Source organism: Phymastichus coffea, unplaced genomic scaffold, assembly GCF_024137745.1.
Source record: "Phymastichus coffea isolate CEN01 unplaced genomic scaffold, Cenicafe_Pcof_1.1 PCOF00149, whole genome shotgun sequence".
NCBI lineage: Eukaryota > Metazoa > Arthropoda > Insecta > Hymenoptera > Eulophidae > Phymastichus > Phymastichus coffea.
Window position 1 is genome coordinate 67,249 of NW_026706960.1, and position 19,130 is coordinate 86,378.

At 43.2% G+C, this 19,130-nt stretch overlaps 2 protein-coding genes across 2 annotated transcripts in view; both read right to left on the reverse strand.

The window, feature by feature from the left end:
* The window catches only part of LOC131672382 (uncharacterized), a gene marked incomplete at its 3' end in the record, with an annotated part of 198,591 nt that overhangs the window by 57,188 nt on the left and 122,273 nt on the right, over nt 1-19,130 (reverse strand). The window lies entirely within an intron of this gene.
* Nucleotides 5,550-6,409, reverse strand: LOC131672385 (dentin sialophosphoprotein-like). The gene is made up of 4 exons (XM_058949579.1): nt 6,229-6,409; nt 6,017-6,148; nt 5,783-5,959; nt 5,550-5,714 (listed from the first exon to the last, which is right to left on the reverse strand). The coding sequence occupies exons 2-4, from the start codon at nt 6,119-6,121 to the stop codon at nt 5,631-5,633; spliced, it is 366 nt and encodes a 121-aa protein (XP_058805562.1). The 5' UTR covers nt 6,122-6,148; nt 6,229-6,409; the 3' UTR covers nt 5,550-5,630.

Below are 19,130 nucleotides of genomic sequence, written 5' to 3' on the forward strand. Positions count from 1 at the left end.
GTGCACTTTAAAACGTCAATTTAATACACTCAAAGTCTCATTACGTTAAAATTGTTTGCATAAAAGAAATAAACGCGGCGCGTTCGGAGAAGAAGCGCGAGCACGCGTGAAGAAAGAAGTGCACCGGCCGAGAGAGCGAGCGAACGATGGAACGAAGGGAAAAAAGTGCGGGAAGCGAGCACGCCGGGAGAGCCAAGCAAATTATACGAGGGACCACACGCGAGTCGATGGCTCGATCGTTTGCGCGCGTGTAACGTGACTTTCGTTCGCCGCTCTATTTCCAATGCGTACGATTTAACAGTAAATCGACGGCGCGAATCGCTTGGAAGCCGAACGGGCCCGGCGACTCCCGCAGGAAGCGTCGAAAAAGGCGAGCGGATTTTCGGACGCAAAGCCGGCGAGAGAGGCGCGCGCGTTCCAGGAACGGAGCCGCCCGGCCCCCGTGTCGCGGGCGCGCGAGCCGACCGCGAGAAAAAGAGAGGAGGCAGCAGCGTGGCGCGCGCGCGCTCAAGTAAGACGAGTCAGGCAAATTATGCGGGACCACCCAGCGCGAGCGGAGCACATAACGCGACCCCCTTGCCACTTGTCGATCGCCTCGTCGCTCTTCCCCCTGCCCCCTGCCCGCCCCGCGAAAATGAGTAGCCAGCGGACGCGACTCATCCGAAACGTCTCGTTAAGTGCGTCGAAGGGACGAATCCGCGGCGATGTTTACGAGGCAGGTGTGATGGGTTGCGTTGCGTCATCGGAATCTCGCGAGGCGTGAAAACCGGAAGGATTACGGAGTGGAGGATAGGCTTGTCGTAATCTTGCCGCAGCGACAGCACTTTGAAAGCGCAACGAGTCCTGTGCTCCGCCCGTGTACGAGGATGATCGTTAAAAAGGCGAGCCGGCTCTCTACGTCAGCGGGCTCCGCCGCGGCTGCTAAACGCACTTAAGCTCTCGAGACATTCAGCTCGAACTCTTGGATTGCGTGTCGCCGTGGAGAAGCGATAACGGTCGTTAATTTTCTATCGCGCTGCTTAGCTCGGATAGCAGCAGCGAGCCGTACTGCGTCGTTATTTCCGCACAATGGCTGCGAGCAAATGTTAGGATGACCGTTAACGAACGACGCCCGAAAGACGATAATTGCCTCGAAAATATTAAAAGCAGCCCGCGCGAGCTCGTTAAGCAACCTCGCTACGTGTACTTTTTCAGGACGTATGCTTTCGCGAGGCTGCCCACTTCTTTTTAATTTGGAATGTTTGATCGCTCGCGCTTATATCGCCTTAATCTACTATTTTATCTCGGGCGAACCAATCGCGAAACGAGCCTCGTTCGTCTTACTTTGGCCGCTTAATCGCGCTTCATTACGTCCGCGACAGGTGAAAAAAGAGAAAGAAACGAATGCACTTTGCCGACGCGCCAATGATATCCTCGTAAAGGAGCAAAAATAAAGGTCGCTCTTGCGGAGGCTTTAGGCTTTTCCTTTTTAAGATCGCCAAAGCGAAAGCCTCGTTTGGTTTTTTATGGTTTTCATGGAAAAATGCGGAAAGTTACGGGGAGCTTGCGAACTACAAAGAGATTAAATTATTGGCGTCGACGCGGGAGACTGGAGCTGCTATGCATCGAGCAAAATTCGATCGTAAATTTCACACGATTGTGTTTTTATTGCTCTTCTATGATAAATAGAACAAAAAAATACCACAGAAAATTATGCACTTCGATGTCCATTCAAATCACTCGATCGCTTTTATCCAATACACGCTCGGAAACTCTCTAATCGATCCTTTGCAGTCCGTAATGTAACTCGCAACAGAAGCCAAAAGCAAAGCAAAGACAAAAAAGCTATATTATCAAGCAAGTAGCGTTTAAAACTCAGCACTTAAGCTGTAACGGCTGAAAAGTGAATTTCGCCAGTTACTAATAGCAGCACCGAGAGAGAGAGAGAGAGAGAGAGAGAGGCCATTAGAATCGCATTAAAAGCCGTTACGTATTTCCTGCCTTTGCGACCCTGAGCAAGGTTAGCCATCGTAACTTTCCCGATAATCGCTTCGACTGATTGTTCAATTAATCCCAATACAATTTGTCGTGAAAGTCTTCGTACGATTGGCAAACAATTATAAATATCCTACTTCGCCCGCGAGAGGAAGAGAGAACCTTGTTAATCATTCGTGCAGGCGAGTCGCATGGTAATTAGCTCTGAAGCGCGAGAAAATCCTATGAACAATTAAAATACGTATGTGTGGGAGAATTGCACCGAACACTTGATTTGTATTTGATATTCATTGTAGCCCACAATGTTTACTCCGTGGGACACGAGCGATTTTCTAATATATACATATATATTTCATCGCGTTTCGTGACCGCGTTCGCTCGATAGTTTGACCAAGTGCGAAAGTAGCGACGAGACTCCGCTCGATATTCATTTACGACAAAGCGTTTTGACATTTTGCAATTTCATTTTTTTTTTAATTGCGAGTGCAAATACGCATCGCAACGAATTTGACAGAGCGCATTCGGTCTCAACTAATACTCGTACACTTCACGCTCTCTTTAGAGATGCTAGTGCATATCTATCGCGCAATATTGCAGAGACGCGCAAGAATAACAGTCGAAACGCAAACATTGATAAAAGAAGACATTTTCCGCATTAGATACTCGAAGCGCTTTCCAAATATTAAAACCGCACGCGCGAGTCGCTTAATTATAGATGCGCCCGAGAGAAGAACGAGGGAGAGGCGTGCACTTTCGCTATGCACTGCGATCAGTCGAAGCGAGCCGCAGTGGACAAGCCGCCGCTTTGATTTCTATATGCAAAACGTTCGCTTTTGCGAGCTCGCGTATCTGGGATGCGTTTAGCGTGTCGTTCGAGATCAACTTGGCGTGAGAAAGGCGATTGTCTCTCATGTCGCAACGGCGGGCAATGACATTCCGATAAATAATAAAGAGTCTGCGATGCTTCGGCTGAGCTCCAAATTGCGCGTACCGCGCAAGCTGCGTATTCGAATTCACACGGAGAGAACTAAAGGAAACACAACAATGTAAATCGATTCCGAGCAAGTGTAATTTTTAACGAGCGTCTCGCGGCTCTCTCCGCGCAATATTAGCATAAATCGAGGATCGACGAGACACGCTTAGCTTCATTAGCTTATTAAACGCCAAGAGTTTTCTTCGCTTATCTTTTATTTTCTCTGGCGCTCTCTCCCTCGCTGCTAGTTTAGCCGCGGAGTACACATATCGTCATAAATTAGAGGAGTAGTTCGCCAGATAAGAGTATACAGCTAAACTTTACGACGACGGGGAAATCTAATTCAGTTCATTCTTTTTTTTTTCTTCTCCCGGCCAGATTTTCTAATTGAAGCGCGCAGATGAGATACTCGCGCGCGCGCGCATGGCTTATTTATGAACTGGTTGAGAAAAAGCGAAGTGCGATTATATTCTGGCGAGAGAGAAAAACAATGCGAATGAATGACGATAGCAGTCGCGCGAAAATTTGTCAATGTCTGATGTAATCGCCGGATGATAAAGCGTAGTCGGTCCTCGCCGGCCGAAACATCATTTAAAGCACACACATATTATATTTATAGTCTGGCTGTATCGTCAAAGGCTACAGCCTCGAGGGCGCTTCTGTAAACACCATTAGACTTAATAACAATAATTAAAATCGTTACCGAAAAAGACACAGAAACCCTCGAGATTTTGCCTGATTGGACGTTTTAATGAATGGTTCGCTTTCTGCTGATATCTCGCGTTCTGCTCATTTGCATGAAAAATCGTACAATTTGTCTCGGGGAGGGACTGGTTTTTCCGGATTTTCTTTATTTTTCGTGTCCCATGCTGTATGCGCAGAACGCGCGTCCGATAAATATTAACGAAATGGAGAAAAGCAGAGCGGCTTATTTATTTGCGCTTTCTTTTTCTTTGTTTGCAATTTGCTAAGCTTTGTTGCGCCCTCGGACAGCTCGAAAGAGGCGAGCGTTTAATGAATTACGAAGCAATTAGGCAGGAACGCTTTGGCATAAAGTCTTCGTTAGCTAAGACGCATAGGCGCGCGCATGGAAGAGCATCAGCAGTATTGAAACTCATGAGCAGCTGCAGCAGGCATAGTTCGCCGCGGCGCGAGAAGGGAAACAGGGAGATAAGCGGCACTTTTGCGCGCTGCCGGACAACGAGAGGAAACGAGGCAGCGATAAGCTCGCGCGAAACTATCTGCGACATATTTTGTTCTGTTTTTTTTTTTTTGTGTAATGTTTCACTTTTTTTTTGGCACGAGGGCTGGGCTGAGAAGGTCGCAGCTAAGGGACACACGGCAGCTCGAGGCTGTGAAAGCCGCCGTTCGCGCGTCTCGATTTCGTGAAATAACGCGGAAGGCAGACACGTCTGAATTGGCGCCGGCCGGTTCTTCAATATAAGAGGGCCACTTCTCACGCGACGACGCTTCCTCCTCCGATGAAAAGGAAAAAGCGGGAAAAGAAATAAGGCGAGCAGACAGAGCCGTTGCAATATCGGGCGGCGAACTGCGCGTTCGACGTGCGCGCGAAGGCACCAGCATCGTCTGGGAAAGGAAGGAGATAGCCGCCCGGCGGTATACACTGTCAGTCTTTTATCGCAGGTTCAAAGTTCGCGCCCGAGGACAGATCGTCGCTCGCATCGCAGTACGTCCGCGCGCAAGATTCGCTTTGCGGGCATTTAGGATCGCGACTCGTCGTGCATTCTGGCTCGAGCTGATTATTGGTTACGGACCTGGCCAATTCGCAATATGACAAGCTGGTAGAAATCGCGAAAATTTCAGAAGAGCATTAATTCAACGAAATCATATGTCGTTTCGTGTGTGAGACAAGCTCACGTACAGTCATCGTATATGCAATCATCTTCTCGATTGACGATTGTAGAAAGTGACAATCGATCTCCTCTAGCGATTACATTACAAACTACAAAGGATTCGGCAAAAAAAGAAAGCTCAAGTGCGATCGCTGAAAACGCAGCCACGCGCTGCAAACTGGTTATTAATGACCGACGGGCGAAGCTAATAAGTTCCTACACGATCCTCGTGCATAAATAATCCGCGCGGAGATTCACGTTCTCCTTGTTAATTTTGAAATGTGCAACTGTTGCGCGCGATGTGTTATCGTGAAAAGCGCGATTTTCCAATTGCCAAGCGCGGGTCGCGGGTGACGATCGCCTTCGATGCGCCTCGCGGGAGGGAAACGGGAAAGGCGTGTGCGCAGCCTCGTTACGGCGACCATTTTTCCTCCTCCTTCATTTTTATCGGCGCCTCATCTGCAAGCGCGACCTCACGACTTCCTGCTTTTGTGTCCTGTGCGCTCCCGATGTCGACGGCTCGTGCCTCCAAGCTCGACGGTTTTTCTTCCGCTTCTTCGCTCTTGTCTACCGCGTGTTTCTCCTGCGCGCACCCGTGTAACATTTCTAATTATCGCTTGGCATAATACCCTTGAGGCTCTTTTTCGAGCTTTTCACGATGGCTTAACTGTAAAAGTTCTTGAAAAACGCACTGATTGTGGGGAACGTCGTATCGACTTAACTTTCTTAAAGATTAATTAACCCTCGTTTTAATTCATTAAGTACACTGTTGCGCAAGCTTATTTATTAAAAAAAAATAAACATTATTACAAAGTAAAATACAATATGAATCACTGCGGTGCCTCTTGCGACTTATTATCCCTTCCATCTTCAGCAGGAGGAATGTCCTGCTCAGCTTGTGGTTCATCGACCTCCTACGAAAAGTATGCAGCATCTTTTTATTTTCGCCGAGAAGTACAGTTAGCATTGCATTACAACTTACCTTTTCGACTGTGCCATTCGGCTCCGGAGCCGCGTCATTTGTTTTCTCGCTCGATTTTTCTTCCGTAAGTCGCGCTGCATAAGATTGAGCCTGTGCAAGACGGGAAACTTCTTCTGCCGATAATGCACGTGGCTGCAGCCAACCGATTTCCGGTGGTCGCTCATCTTGCTCTCCATTCTAAAATTGTTTTAATAAGTGATTTGGTCGTAGCTAATAGTGACGTTGGATCATTACCTGAGCGGCACTTTTGTCACTTTTGTCACTCTTGTCACTCGTGTCGCTTGTGTCGCTCGTGTCGCTCGTGTCGCTCGAGTCGCTCGTGTCGCTCGTGTCGCCCATTGCGACGCTCACGTAGTCGAAATTTAGCTGAAAAAATTAACTTTCGATTGGAATGTTTTTCCACTTCAACGCAAACTTGTTATATCTTTTTCTAGCTATTAATTTACTTGCGGAATTTCACGCGCCACCTTGTGGTCACTCTGTTCTTTCGTTGTCACACGAGCTTGCGATGAGCCACGTAATACAAAACATGAAAAGTCTAGAGTGGTAGCCGCCACAACATAAAGTAAAAATGCAAAATTCGATGACTGCTTTCAGTGACGATCACTTGAGAGAACCAAGAAAGGTCCTACGATCTACTTCCCAAGTGAAGCACACGCAGAGTTCTCGCTTAGCCTGACTCGGGGTGAAAGTCCAGAGTGCTGTTAAAAAGAAAAATAGAGGCGGAAACTTTCGTTGCGTCTCACGACGACGTCGAGGCTCTCTGACCTTCGATCTGACCCGACAGAAAGAACAGTGCAGCTGCGCACGACATTAGATATTAGATATACACGTATACACATCCCTGCCGCACGTACACACAGCTGAGCACACAAATCACTCGTCTATAAATAATTCAGGCAAATATGCAGATGTATACGAGTGCGTTGCGTTGCGTTCTTCAAGTGTCATCGTTCAAAGCTTGACAATGCAATCGAGTGACGTCTTCGACGAGCTTAATTCTCACGATGACTTTTGTAACAATTAGTCCACGGTCTATCCTTGCGAACGGAATCAACACAATGAACAATGATATCTGGACCATCGCATAACTTCACATTTAAAATAATGACTCGGGTACGCGCGCAAAGCCCTCTGGCTCGCGCGAGAAATTCGTATATTTATAAATAATAAATTGGAGTACTGGGCGAGCTTGATCTTGAATTAAAACACCATTTCCCGAGCGTTATACATGAATAACAGATTTGAGAGAGCTGCGTCGCAAATAACGAGAGGAGGCAGCTCTGACAAAAGATGAAGGAAAGATATCACTATCGCCCGCCTCGTTTCCTCTTGTAAAGCGAGCGAAAACAAGCGGAGTTATGATGGATCTGTCCTGGGGAGGTCGGTTACTGCTATTAACCGCCTGCAACTCGAAATATACACACGTACACTTTCGCGGTGGTCTTCTTGACTTTACATACCTTAATCGTTGATTTCAAATTGCAGAATGTCTTTGCCGAGCTCGATTGCTCCGTAAATTATGAACCACTAGTAGATGCTATTGTGCTCTGCTTCAAAAGTTTTACAACCTCGAGAAATGGGCATGGCCATGGAATTTCTTCCGAGCAAGTACATCATTGAAAAGTGGTTTAATCGTTAACATGGGAATAAGGGTCGATACCATCATTCGCAGCAACTTATATCGACACCTACACATTACGGTGCTCGAGCTTGAGATTGCATAGAGTTTGGCCAATAGCACCGCAATCAACGACTCGACAGGAATGCACTCGCATGATTCGAACAACAAATCTCATGATGGTTTCTCGTTCATATATCTGTGAGTCGTCGCGCGCGTAAAACGCGTGGGCCACTCGCACCACGCGAACGCGTGTAGCTCTTGTTTTATCAGTCGCACAAAGACTCATATTTTCCACTGTTTGCTCTCTCTCTCTCTCTCTCTCTCTCTCTCTCGTCGTTGCTCGTTTTTTATAAGTTCTTTCTCGCGCTACTCGCAGATAAGGTGACAGCCCCGAGGAGACTCGTCCTTTTGCCGTACGGAGACGGGCAGTAGAAACTTACGAGGGTCCTCTCGAGAAATGTCATTCTTCATTTTTGCAGACGCTCGTCATTTCCTCTTTGTTTTTTGCTCGTACTTCGTTTGACACTTGTAGAGTCAAAAAATAAAGAAAAGATGACAAAGAAAAGAAAACGACAGTAACGACGACAATGAGACAATTAATTAAATGTCATAAAAGCGTTCCCACGCTAAATGCACGTGCAGGAGAGTCAAGCAGCAGCATCTATCTCTCAACCCTGACCTCTTTTATGCCACACGAAAAGAGACGTCGCGCTTACAAATGAAAAATTAACGGTCGTCCGATTTCACTGATCGCCATTGAAGACAAGCCCAAGCGCGAGAGAGACAATCGCTTTTCCCGCATAAAAGAAGTCTGCGGTCGAAAAAATCGAAGAAAATGGAAAAAAAGCTGCCGCGCGGGATGACGTTGCGCTCCGCTAGCGGTCTAAAACGCTATACCTGATTATTAATGACCACGCAGAGACACTGCAGCTTTTACGAGATATCGCGCGCTTTCTGTATGTCGGTTACTGGGCTATTGTGTGTGCGATCTCAGATCCGCGTTCCGATATAAGCTTTGACGGTTGATCGGTTTTCATTCGCGAAGAAAAAACCTATGGATTCGAATGGAGGATTATGATAAATATACGTTTCGAAGAAATCACGAGTGAGTTGTCCGTTAGAGATACTTACTCTTTGCGAAATAAAAATCTGAACTGTTGAAATTGGTAAAAGAACCTCACCTGCAACAAAAAAACCAACAATACTAATAATAGTGGAGTATATTTAGCAGAGATTGAAAATCTATACGTCAATTTAATTTCACTCGACGAAGAAGAAAATTATTGATGGAGAAGTAAGCGTCTGCGGTGCAATCGACAGACTCGTAGATAAATATGTGAAACACGCATCTCTTAGCCAATCATTAGCCGGCGAATGCAGCAACGACAAAATTAAAAAGTAAGAGACGATGACCAGGAAGAGGAGTCCTAATTAGCCGACGGCGACGGCGACGCGGCACCTGTCGTTCTGCGCTGATCACTTAATTAACCGATGCCGCGTGTTGCACGAGTCTCACGACACTGGAAGCAAACACATACAAGGAAGTCCCCAAATGATTGCCCACGATGACACTGTAGATGCGACTGACTAAAATTCGATTTCCATTTAAAAACATTTTCCGATCAGTGCAATTAACGGTGAGCTGTTTCCGATGCGTGCCTAAGAAAAGACGCATTCCGAAAAACCAGTTGCATCCGTGTAAACACACACACGTATATATATACATACTTTTGATACGTCGGCTGTTATGTTATGGCGAGACGCGTCAGAGCATTAAATCGGATTAGATGTACAGTCGTTCGGTGTTACTCGAAGGAAATACGTAATCGCTCGACGTAGAAAATGTGTAATGCGCTTTGCAGCTCGTTTCTTTTTTCGCCGGTAAACGCGTTCACATGTCTGAATCTTCATACGCGAAGCAAATGAGGCTCCAAGAGCAGATTTTACAACTCCAGTTCGAACGAGTAGGACTTGGTAGACTCGCGCGAGAGAGCGAAATGCGGTAACTCGATGAAAATGTATCTTTACATCTACATAGATAAAAGAAACGAAACTAGGTATCGCGAGTTTACGAGCAAAAAAAAAAAAGAAAAAAGAAAGGCGTACGTGCCAGGTGCGATAGCGATAAGCTGGTAATATTTCAACTGCTACGGCCGATGTCGAAAATAAAGGGTGTGTTCAATGAAAAAGAAAAAAGAGAGGAGGCAATTAATTCGAAATAGCGTCCTTCATTATACTACGGCATTAGCTTATGCGATTTATAGCATTGCTAATTATACGAAAGGGACACGCATCAACAACATTGTTAAAAATATTTTTTTTTCTTTTCAACGAACATCAAGTCGTGACTGAGTAGTAAAAAGTTTTTATCGCTGCAACAAATTCCTGCGCGTAGCTTTCGAGTGCAGTCTCAGTCGGGAGAGTCGAGTCGAAACTCGAGAGTCTCGTCGCTTTGATTAGCCGTTAATTTCACAATCGCAATTCGGAATTTTGCAACGCGAGGACTCGCAAGCGCTAAACGACTTTTTAACCGACTTAGAATTCGGTAAATACACGCCGAGTTGCGCGATAATTGAGCGGTCGCGCGTGGCTCAGCTACACGGTCAAGCAGTCGGTCGGGCATTGAGTCAGGGTGGCGGCGCGCGAGTTTCCCACACGAACCGCGCGCCGCACACGTCTCGCGTGCCTAATCGGCCTCAATAAACACTAATTCGCAATAATAAACAAAACGCAAATTGATTCGTCGTTATAATTGAATTATAGCCCCGCGCCACTTAACTTTCACTCGCGGCGCGACTCTTACTATCCTCTAAGCTGCTTGCTCTCGCCGCTTCGAAAATATCCCAAAGTCTTTTGCGATGATGATGAATCGTTGGCCGCTGCCGCTTCCGCGCGGCAGAGATAATGCACGGCTAATCAATCATGCACCTCTCACATTCATCATTGACACTCGTGTTTTAACCGTGTCCGTGCCTCGCGTCTATATAGAGACGTTATATGCGCGATCAATCAGCGCAGAAAAGCCTGGCTTTCGTGTGTACATCTGACTACTGTGTACATAAAGGGCTCTTTTTCTCACGAGTGTTTAGTGCTAGCGTTGACGGCTTCGGGATGCATTGCCCGATGACGATGACTGATTTGAAAGCCAGAGTGCTGCTCGTGTTGGACGCTTAAAATGTCATTTTCAAAGTGGCCGCGCCGCGAGGACGCTCTATCAACGATAAACGCCGCAGACGAAAGTGTTGCTGCATACGCTAAAATACGCGAAGCACGCAGCGACTTGAGCGGATGCGACGTGGAGGTGCATTTAAAAGTCGAAATGTCATACGTATCTCTATTCGACTTGCAAGACCGCGGCCGCGCGCAGCTTGAAATACGCTTTCACCGTGGCTGCAAACGCGAGATTCAGATGCCACTTCCTCGATATTCATCAACGACAAGTCGATTGTGCGCAGCCTGTGGAACAAAAGATCGAGATCGACGAGAGAGGAAAGGGGAACGAGGCGGACCACCCACGAGCCATTCGTCGCGTAATCTTTGCGCGACAACTGCCGCGACATTTCTTACCGATCAGCTCGCGCCCCGCGAGAGCGTGTGAACAATCGGCTCTTCGCATTCTGACAGCCGCGCGCTGTCCGACCCTCGCAGCTTGTTATTCGAATATTTACAGTGACCACCTCTTAAGGCGATATAGCGGAAAGTCATTATCGCTTCCGTATTTTCTTTTAATGTACACCTCGCATGATTATTTTCTTAGTTGAAAAACAGTTTGAATTTGGATCAAATGCAAACTTAACTATAAGCAACAATCTAATAACTATGGTGCTGACTAAACTATGATCGCTGGGTACGAAATTGACGACGTTATATTTAATAAATACGAGAGTACAACACAAGCTTCAAGTCAGCATCTATACAAAGTTAATGTGGAAGTTACTTCAAATCGCTAGTGCAGAAAACTTAATGGTTACGTGGATTATAGATATAGCTGTGCCAAGCGGCTTGGAGTAGCTCCAAGCAAACCCCGTTTAAAACTAGTATTATCGAGTGTAGAGATAGTACTAAAAGTAGCATTTTTTTAAATTTAGCGGCGATAACTCGCATTGATAAATAAAGAAGTAATTGTTGTGCTGATAAAAGTCATCGATGCTCGCGGCGACACAATTGCTCCGGCGTTATATACACGAGTTCCGATCGATCTTTTAAAGATAACAACCGTAAGCTGCTTTGAAAATTATAATTTTATCAGTTTATTGGACAGATTAATGTATTTGAATTAATGAGTACAAATAAATAAGTATAAAAAGGTCATTAAAGAAACACTACCTCGTAGTAGTAATATTTCGTTGTGGAGGTCGACGGACAGTTTAGTGAAAGCGTCAAATTCCTAAGCTATTACTCACACGCTCAAATTTTAAGCGAATGATTTTGCCGTTCGCAGTTCCGGCGAGACGATAAGAAAAAAAGAAAGAAGTATAAAGGGCGAAAAGGAGAAAGGCAGCGGGCAGTCCCACGCCCTACGATGCGAACGGCATGTGACTTGTCGATGAGGCGAAATCGAGTTTTCTAAGGCAACGGCCAAGATATCAATGTTTGTAAATTAACAAGTTAAAGTTTTAATTGCTAATCAACTTCTGTGCTTTATTGATCGAAACTCACCGACTGTACAAATGTTTTACTTCGTGATAAGCTTCGATTGAAGATAATGTAATTGTTAACTAAGTAAATATTAGTACTTTTCGAGTGTTCGTCGATAGAAAATATTGGCCTTTAATTTTACTCATGAAATTTTTTTTCTTTCAGTAATTGCCAGTTGGTGTCATAAAGATTATGCAGAATTTCGTAAAATGTTTGTTCAGCTGAGTTAAAATAATTAGATCAAAATAATCAATCGACATCTTATTACAAATCGCACAAGATGTACAAGCGATTCTTATGTGTCATATTTTAACATCAATTTTTGCTTATTTCGCGAACAAATCAGTCGGTAAACCCTTCGCTGGTTTACAAGTGCGCGAAGAATTTGTCCTGTATAAATATCCCATCGAGTAATTCCTCCAGGGAACATTTTTACTTGCCAACCAATCGCAAAAAATCAAGTTTTACGTTCCTATACGATATTCCCCGAGAGATGAGCGAAGAAAAAACCACAAGCTCAAGGAGGTCAAATCGACTTTTTTGACTGCGAAATGAAGTCGTCCTCGTGAGCGACCTAGAAAAGAGCTCAATTTACAACTAGCTTCGTGAACGTGCGGCGCGACGACGCTAATCTACGACGAGAATCGACAAGGCCAAGCAACGGGCTTTTAGGCGCGTCATATCTCGCGCCGTTTTCTTATCGACCACCTGGGGTGGATCCCGAGAGACTATATACGATATTAGATCCTCTTTCAGGACGATCAACACTACTCACTTTCTCCCAAGACAAGTCTCTCACTCGTTCTCACAAGTTAAGTATTTGTTTGGGTTGGTAGCCTAGTTCGTACGTAATTTTCTTACCTCTGAATGATTGTGATGACTGCGCAATGTCTACGAATCACTCCAATCATGTTTTTCACACGATGTCGATTGGAACGTCAATTTAACTTATTGTCCATCTTCAAGTAACATCTTTTAGAATTATATGTAGAAATATTATATTGTAGAATAAATCGTTGTAAGTCCGCGTGTAACAGTGTGAGAACAAATATTAGACTGCCAATCCAAGTGCCAATCGTCGTTGTACACTCAAGCGAGAAAATCAGCATCTAGATGATATCGGAAGATTGTAACAAGCGTCACGATGAGCACGAAGAACAGTTCCATATATTTAATACTTGACGTTCAGTTGTGGTTTATCGTGTTTCAAATATGTTTCTAGTTCTTTACTAAATAGATACACTGTGATTTACCTTTGGAAATTCATTTATTGCTCAAATACATTATACATTTTTATTTTACTTTTGCAATTAATGCCAAACAAAAAAAACTAAAAACTATACGACTATTATAAAAATAATCATAAACGAACATTATTCTTATTATGATACTCTATCATTTACCATAAATGCAATATTCGTTGAAAAAAAGACGAAGGTTCCTGACTTTTATCGGTGGCTGTTGAAGATTTTTCTGTCGTTGTTGGTGGTGGGATTCCTCCAATACCGGTACAGTTGGCAAGTAGAGGCCAATCGCACACTTTTAATTTTCTATTGTAATGTAGCTTTTCTGGGCACGATTGTACGTAAGCGTTTCCATTGCTACATGTGCAAAATTTATCACAACGCTCATTTGATAAATGAACAGTGTAACCCTCTGGATCTATAAGAGGACACTTTCCAATGCAAGTACTTGGATTTTGCCATTTAGGTGTTGTTGATGGTTGATCAAATTCACGCACTTCATTCAGATTAAGGCTTCGCATTTGGAAACGTGGTTCTTTTGAAGAAACTATTAGACGACTCGTAGTAGCTTGTGGAATACCTCCGATTCCCGAACAATTAGCGTACTGTGGCCAATCGCAAACGCCTAATTTTTTATTATAGTGCAACTTTGCTGGACATAACTGTACGTAAGCAATACTATTACTACATTTACAGAATTTATTGCAATATATGTTTGGTAATTGTACGGTATGCGTGATGGGATCTATGAGTGGACACGTTCCTATGCAAGTACTTGGATCGTCCCATTTTGGTGTAGTAGTTTGTGGTGTCTTCGTTGGAACTTTTTTCGTGGTAGTAGTTTGTGGTGGTTTGTTTGTTGGAGGCTTCGTAGGAATTATTTCGGTAGTAGTAGTTTCTGGCGAGTTGGTACCTGGTGGCTTCGTTGGAACTTTTTTCGTGGTAGTAGTTTGTGGTGGTTTGTTTGTTGGAGGCTTCGTAGGAATTATTTCGGTAGTAGTAGTTTCTGGCGGGTTGGTAGCTGGTGGCTTCGTTGGAACTTTTTTCGTGGTAGTAGTTTGTGGTGGTTTGTTTGTTGGAGGCTTCGTAGGAATTATCTCGGTAGTAGTAGTTTCTGGCGGGTTGGTTGATGGAGGTTTTGTTGGAACTTTTTTCGTGGTAGTAGTTTGTGGTGGTTTGTTTGTTGGAGGCTTCGTAGGAATTATTTCGGTAGTAGTAGTTTCTGGCGAGTTGGTACCTGGTGGCTTCGTTGGAACTTTTTTCGTGGTAGTAGTTTGTGGTGGTTTGTTTGTTGGAGGCTTCGTAGGAATTATTTCGGTAGTAGTAGTTTCTGGCGGGTTGGTAGCTGGTGGCTTCGTTGGAACTTTTTTCGTGGTAGTAGTTTGTGGTGGTTTGTTTGTTGGAGGCTTCGTAGGAATTATCTCGGTAGTAGTAGTTTCTGAGGGATTGGTTGATGGAGGATTTGTTGGAGCTTTTTGCGTAGTAGTAGTTTGTGGTGGGTTGGTTATCGGAGGCTTTGTTGGAGCTTTTTGCGTAGTAGTAGTAGCTTGTGGCGGGTTGGTAGCTGGAGGCTTTGTGATATTTTCTGTTGTACTTTCAGATGGATTCTCGTTAGTAGTACTAATATGTTCGGTTGTACTGGGTTTTGCACTTGTTATTATACAATTAGCTATTTCAGGCAAATCGCAAGTTCCTTGTAGTGGATCAAAATGTAACCCATCAGGACATTCTTCTTCTATTTTATCACCATCAATACACACGTAAAACTTGTCACAATCTGTTTCATGAGGTAGTGTTATCAGAATTCCTTCCGGGCTTTTATTAGGACATCCGGTAATGCCACTATAGATCCCGATTGCGTTTCTACTTGATACAGTAGTTACATATAGTAGTATGCAAAGCTTGCCTAAAGCTTTAAAAAGATACTAGTTAATTTTATTTTATTCTATTTATTTCAATGGTTTTGATAATATCACTGAAGATAGACGCTCATAGAGAAGTAGGATTTATTAATTAGACAAGACCGATGTGTATAGTTTTATGTACTAAGATGTAGTCCATGTATGGTAATTACATAGACGTTACAATGCTATTATGACGAAGCTGCCTAACAGAAATATAGAAAATAATAGAACCAATTAAGCAGGCCCTCAACCAAGCTCCTACAAGACCTGAACTTTTACAAGCGTCTATCTACGGTGATAATACTTTGCTAATGAAATATACCTTTCATCGCTGTAAATTAGTTAGTTAACCACTCTAGGCACTCACCAATTACAAACTGAACCAGTATGGAATATTCAATCTTTTATAAAGCTCATTTTCTTATCATGATTGGGGTTCAGATTATTGATTATCTTATCGACGTTATTGGAATGCAATTTGTCATCTACATCATACGTGAAATAACTAATACCGATGTTGCAATTCATGCAATTTTCATCGCAGAAATTATTCGATGAGTAGTCAGAGAAAGTTTTAGACCACTTTCAGGGAGTTTTCATACATTATCGTTCGGTTACTGTGTTACTACAGATAATGTAATAACTATTCCGAAAAATATTGACTAACTCATTTGTTTATCTAAAATGCTTTTATTGTTTTCAATGTTGTTTAGTAATTTTACCTTTAATGAATTCTCAATTCATATTAAGAACCTTTAATCAGTAGAATTTTTTTGATTACATTTTATTTCGTACAAATGACTCCCATAGGCTTAAAAAAACATCGATACATTTTTTTATCAATATCGTGGTTAATGCATGACCTATTAGCGATAGCAGAGAACGCCCGATAAAAATAAGGCGTGCGGACAATTGTGCATGGTTTTATTGTGCACACAAACTATTATGCACAATAATAGCACGTGCCGCGAATCAGCGTGTATCAATGCGTACGCTATGTTACCGTGCACAATAATTTGCGTGTACAATAAAACCGTGCACAATTGTCCGCACGCCAAAAATAAAGAGCGAACAGAGAATTAAAATTCAGTAAGGTTTTAGCGTTTCGATCGATCGTATTCATCAGGATGATTCGTCGAAATCGACGTCAAATACGCCGAAAGCAGATCGATGCGATTGCCAGTGATCATTAGAATGGTATATAAAAAAAAATCTGCATCACATAGATGCTTATTCGCTACCTTACAAGATCCCACGCTGGTTCCTTGGCGTCCTTTGACCTCCTCTCCCCGTCGCACTCGAGAAGAATGAACTCGCGCGCGCGGAAGCTGAACGCGGTTGCGGCGGCGCCTCGTCACGCCACGAATTTCAACACTTTTGTCTCTCAGCTGATTACCGGTTCGTCGTGAGTGTGGGCGATTCCGGTATCGATAGCGAAAGTACCGCGGCGTAATTGTTTTGCGATGAGATGGCGGCCGCGGAGAGCTTTCTCACGCGCTCTTTCGTCGACAATTTTGCCCTCTCGCGAAATCGTTGCGCCGAACGAAAAGTATCAGCGTTTTGCAATTAAAAAGCGCCTTTTCTCCGAATATATCCGTGGATTTCTTTCCGCGCAACGCGTAAGCTCGTTACGAGCATTCGAAAGATATTCTCATTGGCCATCTTTCATTTTGCTGTCTCTCAAAGCCGAGGCCCGTAAAGTACATTCTTGACTTTCAATGCCAAACGCGTCTCCTTCGTTTCCCGGGAAGCAGCAGCAGCAGCAGCAGCAGCAGCAACGCGACAAAGAAGAAAGCCGCTTCGAATACGCGAATACACGATGCCTGTATACACCACTATCGGACGCATAATTTTGACCGATGATGTGCACGCGCGTGAAAAAAGGCAAGGTGAAAAAAAACAAAAATTGCTCGCTCACGCATGGGAGATATCGAGCGCAAATTTGTCCTGTGGCCGTGTCGATGAACTCTTGCGCTAGATTTTTGGGTAAGACGCGCGAAGAAGGGCAAAAAATATGATTACAGAGTGCGAGCGTGCGGCCAATATCGATAATGAGCAAACGAGGATACGCCTCGGAGAATGTGGTATCGTATCGCACGGATCACCTTTTAAAGAGCCCTCATGCAACTTGGCTTTTTCAATTGACATGAATCGCCCGGTTATATTGAGAGTGACCTACACGTTACCGCAAGCGCGAACCGCTCTAATAAAGGGGTATTACTGACGTCGCATTTTTGTCCTTTCTTGGCATTTATCATTCTCTACAACGTGTATGATTCATTCTTGGAACATTTACCCATTATGAAACACTTAAAAATGGTACTTTGCTTATTTATCATAGCGTATGTTGCAAGTGTGCCCACCCTCACAAGAGTACACGCTCCACTTTTTTTGTCACTCGCGAATTACATCACTCGATTACAAGCGAAAAGTTTAATCTCCACGAGCACATCTGAACTATACAAGGCAGACGTATGGAGAGAGAGAAAGACAGAGAGAGACAGATAGCGATCAAAAACTTTCGTTCGGAGAGACACAAAACTTTGCACTCCTTCGATAATCCAACAAAAAAAAGAAAAAAACACACGTATGCGCTCGCGCGGCTCACTTGTTTCATCCTACCTTTTCTCCAAATAATATCGATCCAATTTACCGCCCTCGCCAGTCGCATATAATCCAAGTTGACCATTCTAATTTGCGGGTTGGTCGACCGAAACTTTCTTTGAAATTCACTCGATCAACTGTTAAGTCATGCGCTCGTTTCCAATGGTCAGAAGAAAATAAAAGAAAGAAAAAAATTGGAAGAACGTCACGTGTACTCGAGAACAATCGCAAAGTGTTAATTTGTTGAATCCACAAACCTACATATGGGTTATTCTTGGCTATTTCGATTGACTTGTGACCCTTAGGTTACGGATTTTTTTTTCAATTTGGCACAATTGTTGTACACATAAAAGTGAAATTTTTCCCAAATTTTGAAGACGATACATTAATTATATCAAAAGTTATTAACAATTAAAGAAAAATGATAAAAAATTTTCAAACGGCTGTATTTTAAAAACTAATAAAGATATCGAAGTCGGATTTTTTTGAAAATACTTATAATACTTTAAAATTTCGAAATAATTACAACAATAAACAATAAAAATTTGTTTTCTAAAGTTATTAACTTTTTGTTTAAACAATTGCTAATATCTCAAAAAGTATATTTTTTTTTGAAAAATTCTTGCTCCTGCGTATTTCTGAAGATTTTTGCTATCGAAATCAATCATAAAATTCAAGGGCCCGATATATCGGAAAGCGTAACCTTAATCAAAAGAAGATGCCTCGGTGTACGTCGCAACGGCAGCAGGCCGTTTTCGTGGTCTTACACTGAGGCGTCTTCTTTTGATTAAGGTTACGCTTTCCGATATATCGGGCCCTTGAATTTTATGATTGATTTCGATAGCAAATATCCTCAGAAACACGCAGGAGCAAGAATTTTTCAAAAAAAAAATATACTTTTTGAGATTTTAGCAATTATTTAAACAAAAAGTTAATAACTTAAAAAAAAATTTGTATTGTTTATTGTTGTAATTATTTCGAAATTTTAAGGCGTTATAAGTATTTTCAAAAAAAAATCCGACTTCGATATCTTTATTAGTTTTTAAAATACAGCCGTTTGAAAATTTTTCATCATTTTTCTTTAATTGCTAATAACTTTTGATATAATTAATGTATCGTCTTCAAAATTTGGGAAAAATCTCACTTTTACGTGTACAACAATTGTGCCAAATTAAAAAAAAATCCGTAACCTAAGGGTTACAAGTCAATCGAAATAGCCAAGAATTACCCATATACGACGTTTTCTCACGACGACAATGGCATAAAGTGACACGCGCGTATGTGTACAGACACGCGGAATCGGAATAGGCCGCCGCGGGGGAAAACTAGAACGA

What these genes read in the sequence shown, in the direction of transcription:
- LOC131672385 (XM_058949579.1), bottom strand. Translation starts at nt 6,121, where the DNA reads ATGGGCGACACGAGCGACACGAGCGACTCGAGCGACACGAGCGACACG. An exon ending in GTGACAAAAGTGCCGCTCAG is followed by an intron (nt 5,960 to 6,016) that starts GTAATGATCCAA and finishes AAACAATTTTAG; the next exon opens with AATGGAGAGCAAGATGAGCG. An exon ending in CGAATGGCACAGTCGAAAAG is followed by an intron (nt 5,715 to 5,782) that starts GTAAGTTGTAAT and finishes TACTTTTCGTAG; the next exon opens with GAGGTCGATGAACCACAAGC.